Source organism: Pimephales promelas, chromosome 3, assembly GCF_988280905.1.
Source record: "Pimephales promelas chromosome 3, fPimPro1.hap1.1, whole genome shotgun sequence".
Classification (NCBI taxonomy): Eukaryota; Metazoa; Chordata; class Actinopteri; order Cypriniformes; family Leuciscidae; genus Pimephales; species Pimephales promelas.
Window position 1 is genome coordinate 5,047,501 of NC_142771.1, and position 23,236 is coordinate 5,070,736.

At 44.5% G+C, this 23,236-nt stretch overlaps 1 protein-coding gene across 1 annotated transcript in view; it reads right to left on the minus strand.

Annotated features, from left to right (window-relative positions):
* Nucleotides 1-2,141: 2,141 nt before the first annotated feature.
* Nucleotides 2,142-23,236, minus strand: part of LOC120463183 (uncharacterized) — a 30,922-nt gene continuing 9,827 nt past the window's right edge. Inside the window, exons 11-19 of the mRNA XM_089129010.1 lie at nucleotides 22,538-22,603; nucleotides 17,318-17,590; nucleotides 16,939-17,226; nucleotides 16,576-16,860; nucleotides 8,349-8,420; nucleotides 8,181-8,246; nucleotides 3,616-3,888; nucleotides 3,237-3,524; nucleotides 2,142-3,158 (exon numbers count right to left, since the gene is read on the minus strand). Of these exons, the coding sequence (XP_088985136.1) occupies nucleotides 2,866-3,158; nucleotides 3,237-3,524; nucleotides 3,616-3,888; nucleotides 8,181-8,246; nucleotides 8,349-8,420; nucleotides 16,576-16,860; nucleotides 16,939-17,226; nucleotides 17,318-17,590; nucleotides 22,538-22,603 (1,904 nt within the window). The 3' untranslated portion in view covers nucleotides 2,142-2,865. The remainder of the gene's footprint in view (nucleotides 3,159-3,236; nucleotides 3,525-3,615; nucleotides 3,889-8,180; nucleotides 8,247-8,348; nucleotides 8,421-16,575; nucleotides 16,861-16,938; nucleotides 17,227-17,317; nucleotides 17,591-22,537; nucleotides 22,604-23,236) is intronic.

The following is a 23,236-nucleotide window of genomic DNA, read 5'->3' on the forward strand; positions in this document are numbered from 1 at the left end:
AAGACTTGAATGCAGAGATCGTACAGATATGCAAACAGATTCAAACGTGATTCAACGGACGGGTGTTAAAGAAAGAAAAAATACAATTGCATTTGTTCATGCTCACTTCTCATGAAAAGTGTCTTTGAGCAAAATGAAAAACTTGAAATGACAGATCAACCGAATCTATCTTAAAGAGTAAACAAACACAGCCATGTTTCCACACTGTGTGTGAAAATACACTCAAAAGACTGTCTGCCACTGAGAAGACAAACACATGTGATCAAGCATGAGTGTTAAAGCTTTATGAAAACATGAACACATTTTCTAAGGTCAGGCATCAGGATGAGGAAGTGAGACCGAAATAATGATGTAGACACTCCACCATTCAGTCCTGTTTGGTATGATCATTGTTTGGAGCTTGTCTAATGTTTCTGATGATAATAAAAAAATAATAGGGTGATTTGGATATCTACAGTTCTACATAAATACACAACATAAGAATGGCCCCTCTGTAATAATTGTGGCCCCTCTTGTGCCCCCCAGTTGAACAAATCCTAGAATCGCCCCTGGTAACGAGTGGTTATTTCAGTCAAAGTTGCTCTTCTATCAGCTTGAATCAGTCGGCCCATTCTCCTCTGACCTCTCGCATCAACAAGGCATTTTGGCCCACAGGACTGCCGAATACTGGATGTTCATTCTTTGTAAACCCTAGAAATGGTTGTGTGTGAAAATCCCAGTAACTGAGCAGATTGTGAAATACTCAGACACCAACAACCATGCCACGCTCAAAATTGCTTAAATCATTTTTCTTTCCCATTCAGACGTTCAGTTTGGAGTTCAGGAGATTGTCTTGACCAGGACCACACCCCTAAATGCATTGAAGCAATTGGTTGATAATAAATAATAATTACATTAATGAGAAACTGAACAGGTGTTCCTAATAATCCTTTAGGTGAGTGTATACTGTATAATTAATAAGAATAAATTTTGTACACACTGTACTTCAATACATGTGTTATTGTGCATCACATGACTAACACTAACTTAAAACAAAAAAAAAACAAACATAAAAATAAGCATAATTCACGTAGAAAATATGGTACTTTTTGAAGTAAATAAAATACCCCAAAATTAAAAAAAAAAACACCATAAATGGATAGACAAAACTTTATCGAAGACAGTGAAATAACATTTATAATAAATAAAAATTCCTCCGTGCCCACATTTGTCCACAATAAAGGGCTATAAAGTGAATATGGTTTGAGGGCTACACTCCATAAAATAATACAACTGATTATTATTATTATTATGAATATTAATTAAAAATACATATTAAATAATGAAAATATATTAAAAAGATGAAATTTTAGTTTTCAATTTCGTGTAGATTTTGAATTTGGGGGTTTTTCACAAGCCGTAAGCCATAATCATCAAAATCATAATTTTTCATGATATTAATTTGTTTTAGTTTTACTTGTAAGTTGTCAACTTGCATACATTTTATTCTATTATATTAAATAAATATACAATGTTTGCATAAGTTTGTAATCAAATTTAAATTCTGTCGTTACAAAGCTGTTTATGATCAGGAAGCGCACGTGTCACTTTCACTTTGGTTCTCTGATAAATGCAGCAGAAGTTCATTCTGCTTGAATTGGCTTTTTTCCTGAACTTCAGCCAGCTCCTTGTTTCATTTCTGCCATTATTGGACAACTTGATTAATTCAGGTGTGTCTGATTATTGTTGCCGTGACTACTGAAGTCAGGCACACCTGAATTAATCAATTTGTCCAATAATGGCAGACAGGAAACAAGGAGCTGGCTGAAGTTCAGGAAGTAGTGCAGCTGGGCATAAAGCCCATTGAAGGCAAAGTCCCATAAAGAAGAAAAACACAAAACTGAGCAGAAATCTACATTGCAACACTCCTGTCCATGACTTAAACGCCTTGAAGTGTAAACTGATGTTTACATCGTTCCTTCGTCAACGTCTGGAGGAAAATACTACGAACAGCAGAATTAAGTTTTTACCAACAAGCAAATCTAACGATGACTTAATCATGCACAGACTATAGAGTGGCTTACTTCTAAACTCGACAACAATGATGGACAGTTCAATGTTTAGTGAATAAATAAATCTATCAATAAAAAAGACTTCCACAGTTACATTTAATTAGATGTTGGTTTTATTTGATGTTCACAAATAAGAATAAGTGTATATTTATCAGATACTCATTAGTGAAGATGAACAATCATCATGAGAAGCAAAACCATGCACGTCTCTGAGAAATGACAATCGTTTTCATCTTTTGAGAAAGCTTTCAAGACATCTGAGATAGGAGCTATTTAGCAAATATGTCCTAAATATTCAGTCGTCCACTGATCACTTTGTAAGTGATGATTTTCGTAAGAAGCACATTTGTAATAAGTAAAATTAAGGTTAACATACACTTGACGGCACTGTGCACAAGGTGTTTTTGAATACGTTTCGTCTACATGAAATTTTAATTTGGATCGAGCTAAATTGGATCCATTGATGTGTTTACATAAAGGCTTTTCAGTCTGATTGAGACATCAATACAATTATAAACTGATTATTTGGGTACATGTAAACTAAAAAACACACTATAGCCAGAAGTTGCAAACAACACATTGGCAGCGTTAAAATGATTTAAAGTAGAGCTTAAAAAGCATGTTAAACCAGTTTACACTGCATCCACTTCTGAAACGGCGTGACTATATAATATAAATGCAAAAACTATCTATATAGTTTAAAAAAAATATCAAAAGTTTAATTAAGGATATCGCAAGCAAACAAAATCCCTACTCAAAATATATTGTTTTAATCCAATATCGAGTGACATTTCTGTCTTTCTATGTAACTGCTTTAATTACCCAATTTGGCGATAATTGGTTCTTTGATGCTCTTGTGGGACACAAAACAATCATATTCATGTCTTTCTTCCTCCTTGATCTCCACACTCTTCCTCAGCTGATAGGATCCATCATGGTTTGGTCTGACTCCTGAGGATTCAATCTCATCATCAGGCAGAGATGTGCAATATTTCCTAATGGTCATCCTCAAATCTTTGGGGTAGAAGCCGGTGGCCAGACAGGTCATTTTCAGCTTGGTTTTGTCACCGATAGACTTCTTTGCAAACATATGAACCTTCGGAGGAGCTGAAAACACAGAAATCTGTTCATCAATATTATTCATCATCAGCTGCTGATCAAACAAATCCAAACACATTTACTCACAGCCGTTTCTGAGCTCCTCGTCTCCATATTCTCTGAATTTGTTGAGCCAGTCCACACACTCTTTCTCCAGGTAACCTTTGGTGTATTGGTTTAGGATCGGCACACTGTCCCATTTTCTCTTGGTTGGTACAGCTGCGAAAACTGGGGCGACCCATTGAGACTCTCTATCATCAAAAAACAGGAAGTTTTCTCCATCGTAGCCGTACTCCGAAACACCTTTGAGAAAATTCACTTGACTTCCCTGCTGCTCAACTTCACAACCGTGTCTCCACTGAAGAACATGAAGATCTGAAAGATGAAGAATCAAAATGTTTGTAAGATGATAACAATAATAAAACTAGTATGTTTAAGTATGTTTAACGGTATGAATGTTCCTCACCTGTATCATTGTGCCCCATGCGCTCCATCAGAATCTTGACATTGACGTTAAACCACTGTTCTTTGCTCTTTCTCGACTGAGTGCCTTTTTCCCAGTAATCCTCCTGCATTTTCTCCTTCATCCAGTCCTGTGTGGGAATCTTTCTCTTTTCTTCACTATTGTAATAGTCGATCTGTCTGTCGTCTAGCAGACCCATAGCAGTGAATTCATAGATGCCCGGCCGATACACACGTTTGGACAAACCAGTGTAAATGTAATACAGCGAGTGTCTCTCTGCAATGAAGAAGAACAAATGGGTAAAAAAAGTATTCACTTATGAAGGTGTCATGGTTGGAAAAAGCCAAAAAACAAGAAAAGAACAACCAAGCAAAACACAACACAGACAACTGAACTGAACCAAACACAGAGCTCAAAGTCCCGGTCAACTGGAGGTTGTCTGCTCTGAAATGCTATTCGGTTTGACGGCGTGGGTTAAATATATCCTCAACCACTCCCCTCCAACCATCAGTTTGATATGAGAGATGAAGAGGAGCTGCGCTAAAATAAAACCCAGTCCTCTATTCAATAACTTCCGATTCACAGAGAAATTAAATAGACCTAATCTTTATTCACATTATCAAAATTATCGTCAGGTGAAACAGATGATCAAACAATAAAAGACTTAGGAGGCTTCCACACTGGTAGTTGCAATACTAATGTGAAAGCTGTCATGTGAACCCAGGAGCACACCTGGGTACCAAACCTAAGACAGCCTGAAGGAGAACATGTGATTATGAAGGTGAATATGAAAGCAACACAGACTTGGGTGCGCACTGCACATGAACATGTTTTAGCCGATTACGATGTATTTACTTCAGTAAAACACATATAAGAGATGACAATGTTTCTGATTTACCTCAGATTTGAGCGAGAGTGAGCCTGCAGTGTATTTATGGCAGCGAGTGCAATCAGAGTCTCCTAAAAAGTCATCTTCATGCAATGCAATGCACATACAGTAAAAACAAATATTGTTTACTTTGCTGTGCATAATAGCACCAAATTGACAATATATTGACCTGCGTTCATTTCTTGTCGCGCCGCAGAATTCCATCGACGGAGTGGAGGCTCAACCCGGAGGTGGTGGAGATAATATGGCCGCGGTTTGGCAGGGCAGAAATGGGCCTATTTGCCTCGGCAACAACGAACCACTGCCGTCTTTGGCTCTCTCTAGCAGAGGAATCCAGTCCGCTGGGGCAAGATGCTCTAGCCCACGCCTGGCCTGATCGGTTACTCTATGCCTTTCCCCCGATACCGATGATCGGGGTGACTGTTCACAGGTTTCTTCAGGAGCACCACAGGCTGCTGCTAGTGGCTCCAAACTGGCCCGGGGAGACCGTGGTTTCCAGTGATGTACAAACTCCTAGACAGGAATCCTTGGACCCTTCCCAGGAGAAAAGATCTCCTCCAGCAGTTGGAGGGTCATATTTGGCACCCGAACCCAGACCGCCTGAAGCTCTGTGTGTGGCCTCTGAGGGGCCGGAACCACTCTTTGGAGCGTGCGATCAAAGGGTCCAGAGCGATCTGAAGTGGATCTCATTGAAGGCAGCGTTTCTCTTAGCCATTGCTTCGTCTAAGCGGGTGAGTGAACTCCACGCCTTATCAGTTAGCACATCCTGTATGCGTTGGAACGCAGATGGCTCAGTCGTGACGTTATGGCCCAACCCAGCATTTCTCCCCTAGCGGCTTTCTGCCCTTTTTAGAAACCAGGCTATTGAGCTGGCAGTGTTTAATCCTCTGATTTCAAGTGCGCTGGAAGGAGATGGAAGCACACTGCTGTGTCCAGTAAGAGCTCTCCGAGGATATCTGAGGGCCACGGAAGTTGTTCGGAAATCAGACCAACTTTTTCTTTGTTACGGGGGCCCAAAAAGAGGTCAGCCATTCTCAAAGCAGAGATTGTCGCACTGGGTAGTGGAGGTTATCACCCACACTTACACATCTAATGAATGTCCAGTGCCTTTGGGGGTGAGATGCCATTCGACGAGAGGAATATCAACATCTTGGGCTGCATTAAAAGGGGTCCTTCTAAGTGACATCTGTGCAGCAGCTACGTGGTCATCAACAACAGGGTAAATGTGGCTGCTTCTGGTAATATTGGAACAGCCGTCCTCTCCGGACCCTCAACTTCCTCTTAACGGTGAGTAGGTCCTCCTCGTGACCTTGTTGTTATAAGTCATCCAGTGTGAAGCACAGCCTCTGGCAGTCAGTAAGAACGAAATAGAACGAGAGTTACGTATGTAACTGCGGTTCTATGAGTTCTGGATGACGGCCAGAGCTTTCTGTCACTCGAAATCAGGTGAGAAGATTCCGTAGGGATAGTCTGCAGGAAGTCGCGGGGTTAAATAGGGGAGCACCCCGAGTCATCCTGGTCACGTGGGACATTGTTTGTATAAGACTCGACCTATGCATTGCAAAGAGAGATAGTATCCAATGTGAAGCACTGCCTTTGGCGGTCATCCAGAACTCATAGAACCGCAGTTACATACGTAACTCTCGTTTTCTATCATGCCGTGTGCATGTTTGTGATGATGTAAGAGAATAACCGTAGTAGGTGAGAGAGGTTAAGGTGGGGGAAGCAGGGCAGGTAACATGGATCAACACAAGAAGCAAGGCAGAGCAGAAGGGGACTGAAGTCAGAGAGGAACTGAGGGTGGGAGAAGCCAACACAGGCTGGATGTCCAGGATGCAGAAAATGGAGGGAGGAGCCATGGGGCAGGTTGGGCAGCTGGACCCAGAGATAAGACTGACCGAGATGGAGCTGGCAGTGGAGATCCAGTTGGAGCTGCAAGACTGTATGGACTGAGCAATGAAACAGGTCCTGAGGGAAGGCCAGAGCCGGAGTGATGAGTAGCTGAGGTGGAGCCAGGGAGTCGGAGAACTGAAGCACAGGCTTAATAACTGTGGATCAAGGTGGAGCTGGAGAGAAGGAAGAGCCCAACAGAGTCAAAGGAGAGGAAGGACAAGGAACTTGTGAAGCACTGGAAGTCTGTGGCGTAGGCAGAGCAATGACTAACCAATGTGGAGCGGAAGGGATGAGTGGAGCCGACAGGTCGACATACCTAGTAGTGATGGGCATGGAGGTCCTAGAAGGACAAGGCTTCTGAAGGAAGTGGGCATTAGAGGGCAGGCCAATAGGAAGACCATCAAAGAACTTGCCACAGCTGCTGAAAGGAGTAGTCATGGCCCGTGGTTGAGAAGAAAGTCCTTGTGGTAAATGGCCGAAACACCCAAAGAACCCAAGGTTGTGTCGTAAAGGAGGAAACATGACTAAGTGGTCACTAAAGACACCCCCCAACTAAGATCATGTATAAAAACCCACTCAAGACAAGCATCGGACTGAATCAGTTGGGATTGTATTATCTAGTCTTTATTATGTATTTTGAATATCTGGATGAAACCAGTGACCGCTTCAAAAAGGGCAGATAACAACCAGGGAAATATCTGGTGAAGCCTTGGAAAGACTGCTGGCAGGATCCATCACAGTGATTTGGATCCACCCATTTATGGCTGTGAAAACTTCAAGAGGTAGAAAACCCCCTGAGTCTGCGAGAGTGAGCAAGAAGACTCACCAGCAGATAACGCGGCAATTGAAGACGCGACGGAAATGACAATGAGTAAAACGATCAGTACCATAGCCGATGGATGAACAACGCTGGCAGGACACACTCTGCAAAGCTGCAGATGTGGATAGAAACAGATAACATCGGAGAAGGGGGTTAAGATCCATCAGGGCTGGAAGAAGTGCATGAGAGAGCTTAGCGAGGGGCCTCGCATTGTCCAATACTTCCTAAGAGGTAAAGGAAATTAAATTGAGTGAAGCCCAATGGCAGGACAAGTACCACAGTCCACAGGGCATCAGAACCCTGGATGAAGCTACAACTAGTACTACACACCTACAGTCCTGAGCCTGGTGGCCAACCATTCAAAAGCAGCTTTTAGAACAAAGGATGGATGGATGGGCACAAGCCTCAAATCCTCTTGCCTAAATCATGCCAGCAAAAAGGGTGGGTAACAAGCAATTCAGACCTTCTCCGTCTTCTAGAAGGGCTGAAAGGAGATGTGGAAAGAAGCTTGGAGAGTATGGTGGAAATCATCTACAGCTACAGAGTGGAGGGATGTGGAACAAGAAGCAAGAAACAAGACCACCAAGAATCCACCAGCTCACGGCAAGCAGTGCAAGAAGGCCTCAGACGTGGGAAAGGTTGGTTTTGATGCACTGCAGGCCCATAAAACCCACTCAAGACAGGTAACATCTAGTCTTTGTTATGTCATTTGTATCTGGCAGAAGTGGTGAAGCACGACTAAATCAGGGCAGAAATTGAAATCCTTAACTGTGCAGAGTCTAGTGTGCTTTAATACCTTTAAAAAACATCAACATTATGACAGACCATTCAATATTCCCTGAATAAGTAAGAAGTCCACTCCAGTAAGAAGCCCTGAATGTAATTGAATTTCTCCTGTGTTACTCTAGAGCCTTTTGAGAAACAGATATGAGTGACAGCACTGATATTGAATTAAAACATAGTTACCAGTTAGGACTTTCTCCAGAGCAACAGTCGCACTGGCGTCTGCTGTTTCACCAACACACTCTCGTCCTGTTGGAGAAAAAGTGAAAATTCAAAGTCCATCTCCAGTACTGCAGTATGAATCTGTTTGAAAATTTCCCTGTAAATGACAAAGCAACAGCTCAAACATACCATCAGGTTCTTTCTTAAGTGAAGGTCCTTCAGCATTAGCAGCGCCGGCACTCAGTGATTCTGTAGCTTGTCCTGGAAAACCACAATAAATTAAGAGTAGTGGCAGTGAATTACTTTTCTCACATATTGTAAAGTATGGACTAGTGGTTCTTTGTAGGATGGGAACACTACAGAAAGATTCCGGCCAGAGAATCCTTTATCATCCTTTTATTCCACAGACCAGGATTCCAATATACAAGTTTGCAAGTGTATATGCTGTGTGTGTGGTCTAAACAGAAAGAAAGAAAAAATAAATAATGAAATGATAATAAACAAATAAAGAATACTATAATATACTTATTGTCATCATTCACAACAGTATAGTAATGAAAGTAATAGTTAACAGTAATCCAGTACAGAATACGTCACTATATGCCCTTTTATGGTGTACTACTGCACCTTTAAGTGACTATGCAAAATATAACATTATATCGCTATAACGCTGTAGCATCAAATAAACAGTAAATGCTGCATCCGAACACGGAATTATATGTCTAAATATACAACACAAAGAGGTCTATATCGACGTATAGATGGGCTAATTATTTACCCACAGAAAACATATTGACTATTACAGCACGCTCTGTTTCATGACTACACAAATCACACAGAATAAACGAGTTTGAATGAACATAAATAAAGTTCAAAGCATAGTATAAACATACAACAGTAGTCAGAACTTACTTGTTTTTCATAAAACGCACACAAAAGTAAAGGAAGGGGTCTCTGAGAATCCTCTCATCATCTCTGAGCGCGAATAACTGAGGCGCAAATATCTGAGGCGCGAATAACTTAGGCGCGCGCATTCCTTTCCAGGCGCAGTTCACGTGATGGAGCGCGAGCGCACTTAGGAAATATCAGCGCTGAACAAATAGGCTTTCAGACAAAGCCGCCCCCAACTGTCCGTATGGCAGTTGAAAGAATAGGAGAAAGTCTATTTGTTAGTCTCTTCTTCATCCTCGTCCTCCAGAGCTGGGAGCAGGATGATCCGGGCGACTGGACGAATGTAAGTACGGTCCTTCACTTGAACACTGATCGTTCGTACGCGTCCATCTGCTCCTGGATGAGTCTGGGTAATCCGTCCTACGGGCCATGACGCTCGAGGGAGTTGGGGATCCACAATTAAAACAACATCACCGATGGAGAGTGGCTTAACGTCTTTCCTCCACTTACTGCGTTCTTGTAGCCCTGGTAGGTAGTGGCTGATGAAGGATGACCAGAAGCGGTCAGCAATGACTTGACTGTGCCTCCAGCGTCTTCTCCCGAGGTCACTGGGGTCATAAACTGCTTGAGGAAGCGATGAGTTGTGTCGGCCCATTAAGAGGAGGTTAGGCGTGACCGGATCTGGATCAGAGGCATCTGATGACAAGTAGCCTAAGGGTTTCGCATTCATTATGCCCTCGACTTCTACTAGAATTGTCATTAGGACAGGTTCAGGAACAGTCTGATCTTTGAGGACAACACGAAGAGCAGTCTTGATAGACTTCACTTCCCTCTCCCATGTGCCACCAAAGTGCGGCGCACTTGGAGGATTGAATCGGAAGGATATCTGCTGTTCAGCGAGTTGTTCTCTCCACTGAGGTGCCATAGCAGCAACGGCCTCACGTAACTCTCTCTCTCCACCGACAAAGTTGGTACCATTGTCCATGAGGAGTTCGAACGGTCTGCCACGCCGAGAGATGAATCTCCTTAGTGACAGCAGGAAAGCATCTGTATCGAGGCTTTCCAATAGATCCAGATGCACCGAGCGAGTTGTCATGCATTTGTAGACAATGCCCCACCTCTTTTCAGTGCGGCGCCCGATCCGTACTTGAAAAGGCCCGAAGCAATCAACTCCAGTTGAATAGAACGGTGGCTTATGGAGTCGTAACCGAGCTGGTGGATAATCTGCCATCTTCGGTACATCAGGTTTTGCTCTCCATCGTCGGCACTCCAGACATGAATGCTGATGCTTTCGAATGGCCTCTCTACCACGGATAATCCAAAACCTGCGTCTGATCTCGGCAAGAACCCGTTCTGGCCCAGGGTGCAGTAGTGACTCATCAAAATCCTTGATGATAAGCTTTGTCACCGGATGGCTTGGGTCCAGGATAACTGGGTGGATAGTATCAGGGTCTAGTCCTTCAGCATGACTTAACCTGCCACCAACTTTGAGTAGCTCCGTGGCTCCTTCATATTCTGGTGACAGAGATGCAAGACGACTGTCTGACGGAAGAGTACGTCCAGCTTTGAGAGCCCTCAATTCTTCAGCAAAGCAGTCCTCTTGAACCTTCTGTAACATTAGCTTCTCTGCTTGCAGAAAATCGGCAGCGGAAAGGGGTACTGTAGTTTTATCCTCAGCCGCCCCGTGAAAGGAGCTAGCAGTTTCCTTAAGAAGCTCTTTCCAGCTGGAGAACTTACTGGGATCCGGAAGTGGTGTGGACAAGATGCTGGACACAGTTCCAACGAAGGCAGACTTTCTAAACTCGGTGGTGTCTAGTTCTGGCTCAAATAAGGGCATTTTGGGCCATTCCCTTTCAGACAAACGGAGAAAATGTGGACCTTTGTTCCAGCGATGATCCTGTACCATCTCTTGCAGAGTGAGTCCACGGGTTATATCATCAGCTGGATTACTTAGAGTGTCAACATACCGCCATTGAACAGGGTTGGTCAGGTTCTGGATTTCTGCGATGCGTGTTCCCACAAACACTTTATAATGGCAAGATTCTGATTTGATCCAGTGCAGTACAGTTGTGGAGTCTGACCAAAGAGTGATATGCTCAGATGGTACTGCAAGCTCTGTCTCGATCAATCTAGCCAACTGTGCGCCTGTAAGCGCGGCACTGAGCTCAAGCCGTGGAATAGACAGCAGCTTACGGGGTGCAACTCTCGATCTAGCAAACACGAAGGAGACATAGACTTGCTGATCATAATCTGTCGTCTGCATGTAAGCTACTGATCCATAGGCGCGCTGCGAAGCATCACAGAAAATGTGAATATGACGGGTTGCGTTGGCAGTATCGGCAATGGCTGGTGCATATGGACGAGGCAGCTTTAGATGTTGCAAAGTGGGAATTTCTTGCACCCAACTTGACCATTTCTCCAGAAGGTCAGCGGGTTGGATCTTGTCGTCCCAACCAATATTGGCCTTCCACATGTCCTGAACAAGCACTTTACATCTTGTCGTAAATGGCACAATGTATCCCAATGGATCGTAAAGCTTGGCAAGAACACTGTAGACGTTACGCAGAGTAGCGTCTGAACATTCAGCTTGACGCTGTTTGTAACCCAGGGTATCATTCAAACAATCCCAGCATAGTCCAAGCGTGGGTTCTTGGAGGTTGTCGCTGGCCTTGGATAGCCATAGCTCACTACTAGCTGACTGTGCTTCAGGAGGTAGATTTTCTACAACTTCAGGCATGTTACTAGCCCATTGCCGGATCTCGAAACCTCCCTTGTTCAGAAGCGCTCGTAGATCATCAACTAGAACCTTGGCATCCTCAGGTTTACTAACACTGTGGAGGCAATTGTCGACATAGAACGAGTGCTCGATCACGTGCATGAGAGGAGAATCTGGTGGCTCGTGATCTCTGACGTGCTGCTGCAGAGCAAAGACTGCACAACAGGGGCTACACGTCGTTCCGAATGGTAACACCTCCCATTGGAATATGCGTGGTTCCGATGTCCTCTGCATGTCACGCCACAGGAATCGTAGAAGTGGTTTGTCACTGGGTAACAAGCGGATCTGATGGAACATTGACTTAATATCTCCGCTGATGGCCACAGCATGACATCTGAACCGCATCAGGACTCCAATCATGGTCGGACCGAGCGTTGGTCCCGGCAGGAGTTGGTCATTCAGGGACAGGCCATTAAAGGAAAAGGAGCAGTTAAAGACCACTCTGTCCTTTCCATTGTGGTGCACCATATGATGAGGTACATACCACGACTCTGTGGACTTTGCTGCTTCTTCTGTTAAGATTTCTGCAACATAGCCAGACTGAACAAGTTTATCCATCTCCTTGCAGTATGAGGCTGCTCGCACAGGGTCCTTAGCCAACCGGTGCTCAGTGCTGCGTAGGTTTGGCATCACGGCATCTTGCTGAGCACAGAGTTTGATAAATGGCTGACGACGCAACAGTGGAGTAGCGTAGCGCTGGGTACCATCGACAGATACACGTTTGGAGGCTGTCTGCAAGAGGATGAGTGCCTGCTGGTCTTGCTTGGAACGCATTGCAGTCTTCTCACTGACATAGGGGACTGTGTCAATGTGCCAAAGAAGTTCCACATTTCTGAGGAGTTCAGAATGCGAAGACTCAGTGGCGATGTGCAGACAGGAAGACTGGTGAGAAGAGACTGGCATAATGTCAGAAGGACCTTGCAAGGACCAACCTAGCCTCGTGCAGATGGCTATAGGACCACCAGATGGGCCTGCTCTGACTGGCTGGGTAGGAGTGAGAAGCTGAGGCATATCAGAACCGATGAGGAGCAGAGGTTGGGCTCTGTGGATAAGTGTCAAAGGAAGTCCTTTGAGATACTCATAGCGCTTCTGGAGAGCTTCTACTGGATACGTGTGTTCAGATAAGCTCAGACTGCTTGCTGTGAAAGCATGTGGAATCCAAAACTTCTTGTTTGGCTTGAAGATGGGGGATACATGAAAGCTAACTGAAGAACCTTTCAGCTCTTTCACCTCTTGCTGTACTGTCCTCAGATGAAGTGTCTCTGGATGCTGAGAGAGTTGTAGTTGCTTTACAGCCTGTGGAAGGATAATAGTTCTCTCCGATCCATCATCGAGCACTGCAAATGTCTCAAGAATGCGGTCTCCATGATGCAGAAGTACTTTGACAATCTTCAGCAACACTCTCTGAGGGCTTCTAGGCTGCTCAATGTAGACAATGGGCTTCGGATTACTAACCATCAGCACTTTATGGGATGACTCTTGGATAACATCATGCAGGACTGTAAGGTGTTTCTCTTTGCAAAGCTTACATGGGCGTTTAAGGGTGCAGGCTGTAGCTTTGTGGCCGCGGCCGCATTTCCAACATCTATCACCTTCATGGATCCACCTCTTGATCTCAGCTGTACTCAGTTTCTTGAAGTCCGAGCATGAGTTAAGGTAGTGCTCCTTATTATTGCAAAACGGACAATAAGGACTGAGTTTGAAAGCTTGGGATTTCAAATGAAAAGTCTCCTTGTCAGCTGCCTCTCCAGAGCAGAGGAAGACTGATGCTGTTCTATCTTTGGACTTTTGGCTACGTTGATCTCGCTTTGGTAAGGTAGGCCCTGTAGAGTTATAGAGAAAAGTAGCACGACTGGCGAGACGCTTGGCTTGAGCCTTCATCTGGAGCCATGCAGCGAGGTCAGGCAAGGAGTAGGTGAGCTCTGAACCTGGCTGCAGTATGCCGCGAACGAGACAATATTCCACAAATCCATCTCTGTAGGAAGGAGACATTTTGCTTAAAAGACGGTCAACATGGGAACCACACTTGAGCTCGTATCCAACCGGTCCCTCTAAAGTGCGTAGCATACCGACAAGCGACTGCACCGAGAGGGCAAAGGAGTCAAATGCATCTGCGTCTCCTGACTTAATGGCTGGGGAGTTGAGGATTGCCCCAAGTTCACTTTGCACCAATTGTCTTGGCTGGCCATATTTATCTTGCAGAGCCCCCAATGCTGCTGTATACGGTGCAGGGTCATACATGTATGATTTGGCCAACTGCAGAGCACTCTGAAGTTTGAGCTGGCCCAGGAGAACTTGGTATTTATAGTGCTCGCTGAGATGAGGGTGACTATTCATCAAGTTGTCAAGCGCCATCTTCAAAAGTGCAAAATCACTTTCTTTGCCACTCTCGAAAAAAGGAAGTGTCGGTTTGGGAATGCCATAAGATGTAGCAATCAAGGTCTCCATACCCGGGTAAGTCCATGGTGATGCCATCTGAACTGGTGATGCAGCTGGTATACTGTGGTGAGCGTACTGCACTGTAGGAGGTGGTGGTGCCATCATGAAACTTGTACTGGTAGTTGGAGCCCCTTGGTACTGAGACGGGAGACTAGTTGTGACAGAAGATCTTGTCATCGGCAACACTCCACCTTCCTGAGTAGTTACCATGGAGGGAATGGGAGCAAATGAGACGGGCGCAGATGGAAGTACAGAGACTGGTACTACAATCGGTGCTGTGCTAACAGGAACACTGATTTGGGCACTTGTGACGGGACTAGCAGATGGTGCCAATACCTGATAAGGAACAGTGGAGGAAGATGCTACCTGAACTGGCGCTAGATTTGGTTGCTGTACAGGTGGGTACTGCATGGGAACCGATGGCACCAGAGGTGGCTGTTGAGTCAATGGTGATGACAGAGGTAACTTGGAGAATACAGCAGGAGCTGACGTAGACAATGATTCATTGTTCGTCCCTGTCAGGTAGGTCTTTACAAGACTGGCAATGTGTACCTCCTTCTCGAGTTTCTTCAAGCGCCTGCGTCTCCCCATTTCTCTAGCTATTCTCTCTTTAGCCAAATGTGCTTCCTCCTGTAGTCGCTGTCCTTCTCTGGCTTGTGCATCCAATGCTGCTGCTTCTAAGTCAGCTTTCCTTTCTTCTTCTATTTCCTGTTGCAGATCAGCTAGCTCCAATCCTTTGATCTCCTCCTCTAAAGCCGCTTCTTGTATATCAGACGTACTTCGAAACAGATGGAGTCCGTAAGATAACCGAGAGGACCGTCGTGACTGTGTAGCTGACCGATAACTTGTCAAACTCCTAGCCCTGGTTGACTGAGCCTGGTCTGGTTGTCCTACAGGCGTAGAGGAGGTTTGGACCACAGGCTGTTGAGAGGGCAGAAGAGTGACTTCGTACTGGGCCAAATGTGCAGGTGGACGGGTTTCTCTCTTGGGTCGATCCAATGACTCCAGCTGCTGACCTTCAGTTGATGACTCCATAGTGTCGAGGAAAACCCTATATCCGGCTCGAAGGACCAATGTAAAGTATGGACTAGTGGTTCTTTGTAGGATGGGAACACTACAGAAAGATTCCGGCCAGAGAATCCTTTATCATCCTTTTATTTCACAGACCAGGATGCCAATATACAAGTTTGCAAGTGTATATGCTGTGTGTGTGGTCTAAACAGAAAGAAAGAAAAAATAAATAATGAAATGATAATAAACAAATAAAGAATACTATAATATACTTATTGTCATCATTCACAACAGTATAGTAATGAAAGTAAGAGTTAACAGTAATCCAGTACAGAATACGTCACTATATGCCCTTTTATGGTGTACTACTGCACCTTTAAGTGACTATGCAAAATATAACATTATATCGCTATAACGCTGTAGCATCAAATAAACAGTAAATGCTGCATCCGAACACGGAATTATATGTCTAAATATACAACACAAAGAGGTCTATATCGACGTATAGATGGGCTAATTATTTACCCACAGAAAACATATTGACTATTAGCACGCTCTGTTTCATGACTACACAAATCACACAGAATAAACGAGTTTGAATGAACATAAATAAAGTTCAAAGCATAGTATAAACATACAACAGTAGTCAGAACTTACTTGTTTTTCATAAAACGCACACAAAAGTAAAGGAAGGGGTCTCTGAGAATCCTCTCATCATCTCTGAGCGCGAATAACTGAGGCGCAAATATCTGAGGCGCGAATAACTTAGGCGCGCGCATTCCTTTCCAGGCGCAGTTCACGTGATGGAGCGCGAGCGCACTTAGGAAATATCAGCGCTGAACAAATAGGCTTTCAGACACATATAATATTTCATACAGGTTTAATGTTGTCAGGCCAAATAATATTTATTCACATAAATAAAGCTAAATTCTGAATAATATCCAAATAAATGATTATGATGCATATGATTTAATGTTTCATAATTGAATCAATTATTTTAAGTGCTGTTTTCACAACTACAACTTGTGAGACTTTTTATGCTTTTTGTTCATTTACACAACAGTGCATTGTGGGGGACTGGAAACGCAAAGTTATAAAAACGGGTTTCAAAGTGCAAGTGTTTGAAAATGACACCACGATCGTCTCGATGTAAATTACAAAAAACACAAATTTGTCAAAACTGTGACGTCATGCGCAAGTGTGTTTCACAGTGCATTAACTACATGGTCACATGACAATAAAAGTGTATGGTTGCCAAGATACATGAGGTGGGCCAATTTACCCACTGACTCATCTTACCCCACTTTCCCCTAATTGGTTCTTTGATGCTCTTGTGGGACACAAGACAATCATATTCATCTCTTTCCTCCTTCTTGATCTCCACACTCTTCCTCAGCTGATAGGATCCATCATGGTTTGGTCTGACTCCTGAGGATTCAATCTCATCATCAGGCAGAGATGTGCAATATTTCCTAATGGTCATCCTCAAATCTTTGTGGTAGAAGCCGGTGGCCAGACAGGTCATTTTCAGCTTGGTTTTGTCACCGATAGACTTCTTTGCAAACATATGAACCTTCGGAGGAGCTGAAAACACAGAAATCTGTTCATCAATATTATTCATCATCAGCTGCTGATCAAACAAATCCAAACACATTTACTCACAGCCGTTTCTGAGCTCCTCGTCTCCATATTCTCTGAATTTGTTGAGCCAGTCCACACACTCTTTCTCCAGGTAACCTTTGGTGTATTGGTTTAGGATCGGCACACTGTCCCATTTTCTCTTGGTTGGTACAGCTGCGAAAACTGGGGCGACCCATTGAGACTCTAAATCATCAAAAGACAGGAAGTTTTCTCCATCGTAGCCGTACTCAGAAACACCTTTGAGAAACTTCACTCGACTTCCCTGCTGCTCAACTTCACAACCGTGTCTCCACTGAAGAACATGAAGATCTGAAAGATGAAGAATCAAAATGTTTGTAAGATGATAACAATAATAAAACTAGTATGTTTAAGTTTGTGAAACGGTATGAATGTTCCTCACCTGTATCATTGTGCCCCATGCGCTCCATCAGAATCTTGACATTGACATTAAACCACTGTTCTTTGCTCTTTCTCGACTGAGTGCCTTTTTCCCAGTAATCCTCCGGCATTTTCTCCTTCATCCAGTCCTGTGTGGGAATCTTTCTCTTTTCTTCACTATTGTAATAGTCGATCTGTCTGTCGTCTAGCAGACCCATAGCAGTGAAGTCATAGATGCCCGGCAGATCCACAGGTTTGGACAAACCAGTGTAAATGTAATACAGCGAGTGTCTCTCTGCAATGAAGAGGAACAAATGGGTAAAAAAAGTATTCACCTATGAAGGTGTCATGGTTGGAAAAAGCCAAAAAAAAAAAACAAGAAAAGAACAACCAAGCAAAACACAACAAAGACAACTGAACTGAACCAAACACAGAGCTCAAAGTCCCGGTCAACTGGAGGTTGTCTGCTCTGAAATGCTATTCGGTTTGACGGCGTGGGTTGAATATATCCTCAACCACTCCCCTCCAACCATCAGTTTGATATGAGAGATGGAGAGGAGCTGCGATAAAATAAAACCCAGTCCTCTATTCAATAACTTCCGATTCACAGAGAAATTAAATAGACCTAATCTTTATTCACATTATCAAAATTATCGTCAGGTGAAACAGATGATCAAACAATAAAAGACTTAGGAGGCTTCCACACTGGTAGTTGCAATACTAATGTGAAAGCTGTCATGTGAACCCAGGAGCACACCTGGGTACCAAACCTAAGACAGCCTGAAGGAGAACATGTGATTATGAAGGTGAATATGAAAGCAACACAGACTTGGGTGCGCACTGCACATGAACATGTTTTAGCCGATTACGATGTATTTACTTCAGTAAAACACATATAAGAGATGACAATGTTTCTGATTTACCTCAGATTTGAGCGAGAATGAGCCTGCAGTGTATTTATGGCAGCGAGTGCAATCAGAGTCTCCTAAAAAAGTCATCTTCATGCAATGCAATGCACATACAGTAAAAACAAATATTGTTCACTTTGCTGTGCATAATAGCACCAAATTGACAATATATTGACCTGCATTCTGTTCTATATCGTTCTTACTGACCGCCAGAGGCAGTGCTTCTCACTAGATACTTTCTCTCGTTGCAATGCATAGGTCGAGTCTAATACAAACAATGTCCCACGTGACCAGGATGACTCGGTTGCAACTTCAAAAGCAAAGCCTTAATCAAGGGGGCACAAGGTCCAGCCAATCCCTTCAACTATCACAGGAACTGCTGACTTGGGCCTTCCCTCGCTTTGCAAGCATCAGAGCAATGCATATCCCAGGGGTATCAAACGTGGTTCCAGATTTCTTGTCGCGCCGCAGAATTCCATCGACGGAGTGGAGGCTCAACCCGGAGGTGGTGGAGATGATATGGCCGCGGTTTGGCAGGGCAGAAGTGGACCTATTTGCCTCGGCAACAACGAGCCACTGCCGTCTTTGGTTCTCTCTAGCAGAGGAATCCAGTCCGCTGGGGCAAGATGCTCTAGCCCACGCCTGGCCTGATCGGTTACTCTATGCCTTTCCCCCGATACCGATGATCGGGGTGACTGTTCACAGGGTTCTTCAGGAGCACCACAGGCTGCTGCTAGTGGCGCCAAACTGGCCCGGGGAGACCGTGGTTTCCGGTGATGTACAAACTCCTAGACGGGAATCCTATGACCCTTCCCAGGAGAAAAGATCTCCTCCAGCAGTTGGAGGGTCATATTTGGCACCCGAACCCAGACCGCCTGAAGCTCTGTGTGTGGCCTCTGAGGGGCCGGAACCACTCTTTGGAGCGTGCGATCAAAGGGTCCAGAACACCATATTGAACTCTAGAGCACCTTCCACCAGGAGTGCTTATGCCTTTCGATAGAAGCTTTTCTCTGAGTTGTGTTCAGAGCAAGCAGTGGTCCCAGAGCACTGCCCTGTTCCTCTGGTTTTTTGTTTTCTGCAGTCACTATTAGAAAATAATAGAGCAGCTGCTACTCTGAGAGTTTATGTGGCTGCAATTTCAGCACATCACGTACGAATAGATGGTCAGCAATTGGGTTCTCATGCCTCAGTTACTCAGTTTCATCACATACGAATAGATGGTCAGCAATTGGGTTCTCATGCCTTGGTTACTCAGTTTCTTAGAAGTGCTCGGCGACTGTGCCCACCTCAGTCCGTTAGAGTTTCTTTATGGGACCTGGGCCTAGTATTAAAGTCTCTTACATTGCCACCGTTTGAACCTTTAGAGCACAGCGATCTGAAGTGGATCTCATTGAAGGCAGCGTTTCTCTTAGCCATTGCTTCGTCTAAGCGGGTGAGTGAACTCCACGCCTTATCAGTTAGCGCATCCTGTATGCGTTGGAACGCAGATGGCTCAGTCGTGACGTTATGGGCCAACCCAGCATTTCTCCCCAAGTGGCTTTCTGCCCTTTTTAGAAACCAGGCTATCGAGCTGGGTTAGGGTTAGGGTTAGTGTTTAATCCTCTGATGTCAAGTGCGCTGGAAGGAGATGGAAGCACACTGCTGTGTCCAGTAAGAGCTCTCCGAGGATATCTGAGGGCCACGGAAGTTGTTCGGAAATCAGACCAACTTTTTCCCTTCTAAGTGACATCTGTGCAGCAGCTACGTGGTCATCAACAAATACATTTGCCAGATACTACAGGGTAAATGTGGCTGCTTCTGGTAATATTGGAACAGCCGTCCTCTCCGGACCCTCAACTTCCTCTTAACGGTGAGTAGGTCCTCCTCGTGACCTTGTTGTTATAAGTCATCCAGTGTGAAGCACTGCCTCTGGCGGTCAGTAAGAACAAAATAGATTGATAGTTACGTATGTAACTGCGGTTCTATGAGTTCTGGATGACCGCCAGAGCTTTCTGTCACCCGGAGTCAGGCGAGAAGATTCCGTAGGGATAGTCTGCAGGAAGTCGCTGGGTTAAATAGGGGAGCACCCCGAGTCATCCTGGTCACGTGGGACATTGTTTGTATTAGACTCAACCTATACATTGCAATGAGAGATAGTATCCAATGTGAAGCACTGCCTTTGGCGGTTATCCAGAACTCATAGAACCGCAGTTACATACGTAACTCTCATTTTCTATCATGCCGTGTGCATGTTTGTGATGATGTAAGAGAATAACCGTAGTGGGTGAGAGAGGTTAAGGTGGGGGAAGCAGGGCAGGTAACATGGATCAACACAAGAAGCAGGGAAGAGCAGAAGGGGACTGAAGTCAGAGAGGAACTGAGGGTGGGAGAAGCCAACACAGGCAGGATGGCCAGGATGCAGTCAATGGAGGGAGGAGCCATGGGGCAGGTTGGGCAGCTGGACCCAGAGATAAGACTGACCGAGATGGAGCTGGCAGTGGAGATCCAGTTGGAGCTGCAAGACTGTATGGACTGAGCAATGAAACAGGTCCTGAGGGAAGGCCAGAGCCGGAGTGATGAGTAGCTGAGGTGGAGCCAGGGAGCCGGAGAACTGAAGCAGAGGCTTAATAACTGTGGATCAAGGTGGAGCTGGAGAGAAGGAAGAGCCCAACAGAGTCAAATGAGAGGAAGGACAAGGAACTTGTGAAGCACTGGAAGTCTGTGGCGTAGGCAGAGCAATGACTAACCAATGTGGAGCGGAAGGGATGAGTGGAGCCGACAGGTCGACATACCTAGTAGTGATGGGCATGGAGGTCCTAGAAGGACAAGGCTTTTGAAGGAAGTGGGCATTAGAGGGCAGGCCAATAGGACGACCATCAAAGAACTTGCCACAGCAGCCAAAAGGAGTAGTCATGACCTGTGGTTGAGAAGAAAGTCCCCTCAGTCAGTCCCATTGTGACACACACCCTGATCAGCCTGTGGTTTAGCGTGTTTTGTGGTAAATGGCCGAAAAACCCAAAGAACCCAAGGTGTGCAATTGAAGATGTGTCGTAAAGGAGAAAACATGACTAAGTGGTCACTAACGACACCGCCCAACTAAGATCATGTATAAAAACCCACTCAAGACAGGTATCGGACTGAATCAGTTGGGATTGTATTATCTAGTCTTTATTATGTATTTTGAATATCTGGATAAAACCAGTGACCGCTGCAAAAAGGGCAGATAACAACCAGGGAAATATCTGGTGAAGCCTTGGAAAGACTGCTGGCAGGATCCATCACAGTGATTTGGATCCACCCATTTATGGCTGTGAAAACTTCAAGAGGTAGAAAACCCCCTGAGTCTGCGAGAGTGAGCAAGAAAACTCACCAGCAGATAACGCGGCAATTGAAGATGCGACGGAAATGACAATGAGTAAAACGATCAGTACCATAGCCGATGGATGAACAACACTGGCAGGACACACTCTGCAAAGCTGCAGATGTGGATAGAAACAGATAACATCGGAGAAGGGGCTTAAGATCCATCAGGGCTGGAAGAAGTGCATGAGAGAGCTTAGCGAGGGGCCTCGCATTGTCCAATACTTCCTAAGAGGTAAAGGAAATTAAATCGAGTGAAGCCCAATGGCAGGACAAGTACCACAGTCCACAGGGCATCAGAACCCCGGATAAAGCTACAACTACACACCTACAGTCCTGAGCCTAGTGGCCAACCATTCACAAGAAGCTTTTTGAACGAAGGATGGATGGTTGGATGGGCACAAGCCTCAAATCCTCTTGCCTAAATCATGCCAGCAAAAAAGGGGGGGTAACAAGCAATTCACACCTTGTCCGTCTTCTAGAAGGGCTGAAAGGAGATGTGGAAAGAAGCTTGGAGAGTATGGTGGAAATCATCTACAGCTACAGAGTGGAGGGATGTGGAACAAGAAGCAAGAAACAAGACCACCAAGAATCCACCAGCTCACGGCAAGCAGTGCAAGAAGGCCTCAGACGTGGAAAAGGTTGGTTTTGATGCACTGCAGTTCCATAAAACCCACTCAAGACAGGTAACATCTAGTCTTTATTATGTCATTTGTATCTGGCAGAAGTGGTGAAGCACGACTAAATCAGGGCAGAAATTGAAATCCTTAACTGTGCACAGTCTAGTGTGCTTTAATACATTTAAAAAACATCAACATTATGACAGACCATTCAATATTCGCTGAATAAGTACATTTAATAACTGTATGTTTACAATAAACAAGCCACTCCAGTAAGAAGCCCTGAATGTAAATGAATTTCTCCTGTGTTACTCAAGAGCCTTTTGAGAAACAGATATGAGTGACAGCACTGTTATTGAATTAAAACATAGTTACCAGTTAGGACTTTCTCCAGAGCAACAGTCGCACTGGCGTCTGCTGTTTCACCAACACACTCTCGTCCTGTTGGAGAAAAAGTGAAAATTCAAAGTCCATCTCCAGCACTGCAGTATGAATCTGTTTGAAAAATTCCCTGTAAATGAAAAAGCAACAGCTCAAACATACCATCAGGTTCTTTCTTAAAGGGCATATTGCAGGTTAGAGGACCCAACGAGTCAATGCATAGAAAAACAATGTAGGAACTAGATTTTCTTTAAAATATACGTATAAACACGCCACAGAAGCTTCTGCAGTCGTTTTTGTGAGAAAATTTTACTTCCGCGTCTGAAAATGGGCGTGGCGGGCGTGACGCAATGAGCGGGAGAGCGGTCGATTCACACAACAGGAAAACAATGGATCGCATGACATTTCAGACGCTGAGGAAATACTCGTATGACGGATCAAGCCATAAAGTTATGAGCCTGCTATGCTAAAGAGATCAGGGACAGGCCAGGATAATGTCAGACAGAATGGTCAGAGAAAAATTGAGCTGTGGTGTGAGGAGAACCAGTGGAGAACAGGACAGGTGCCTTTTAGGTGAGAGACGTGCTTATAGTATACACGTTCGCTAACATACACTGTGCTCACAATACTGTACAGATTCTATAACAGGCCAGCAGACATTAGTATGTTTAGGGTAGATTTATATACTATTAA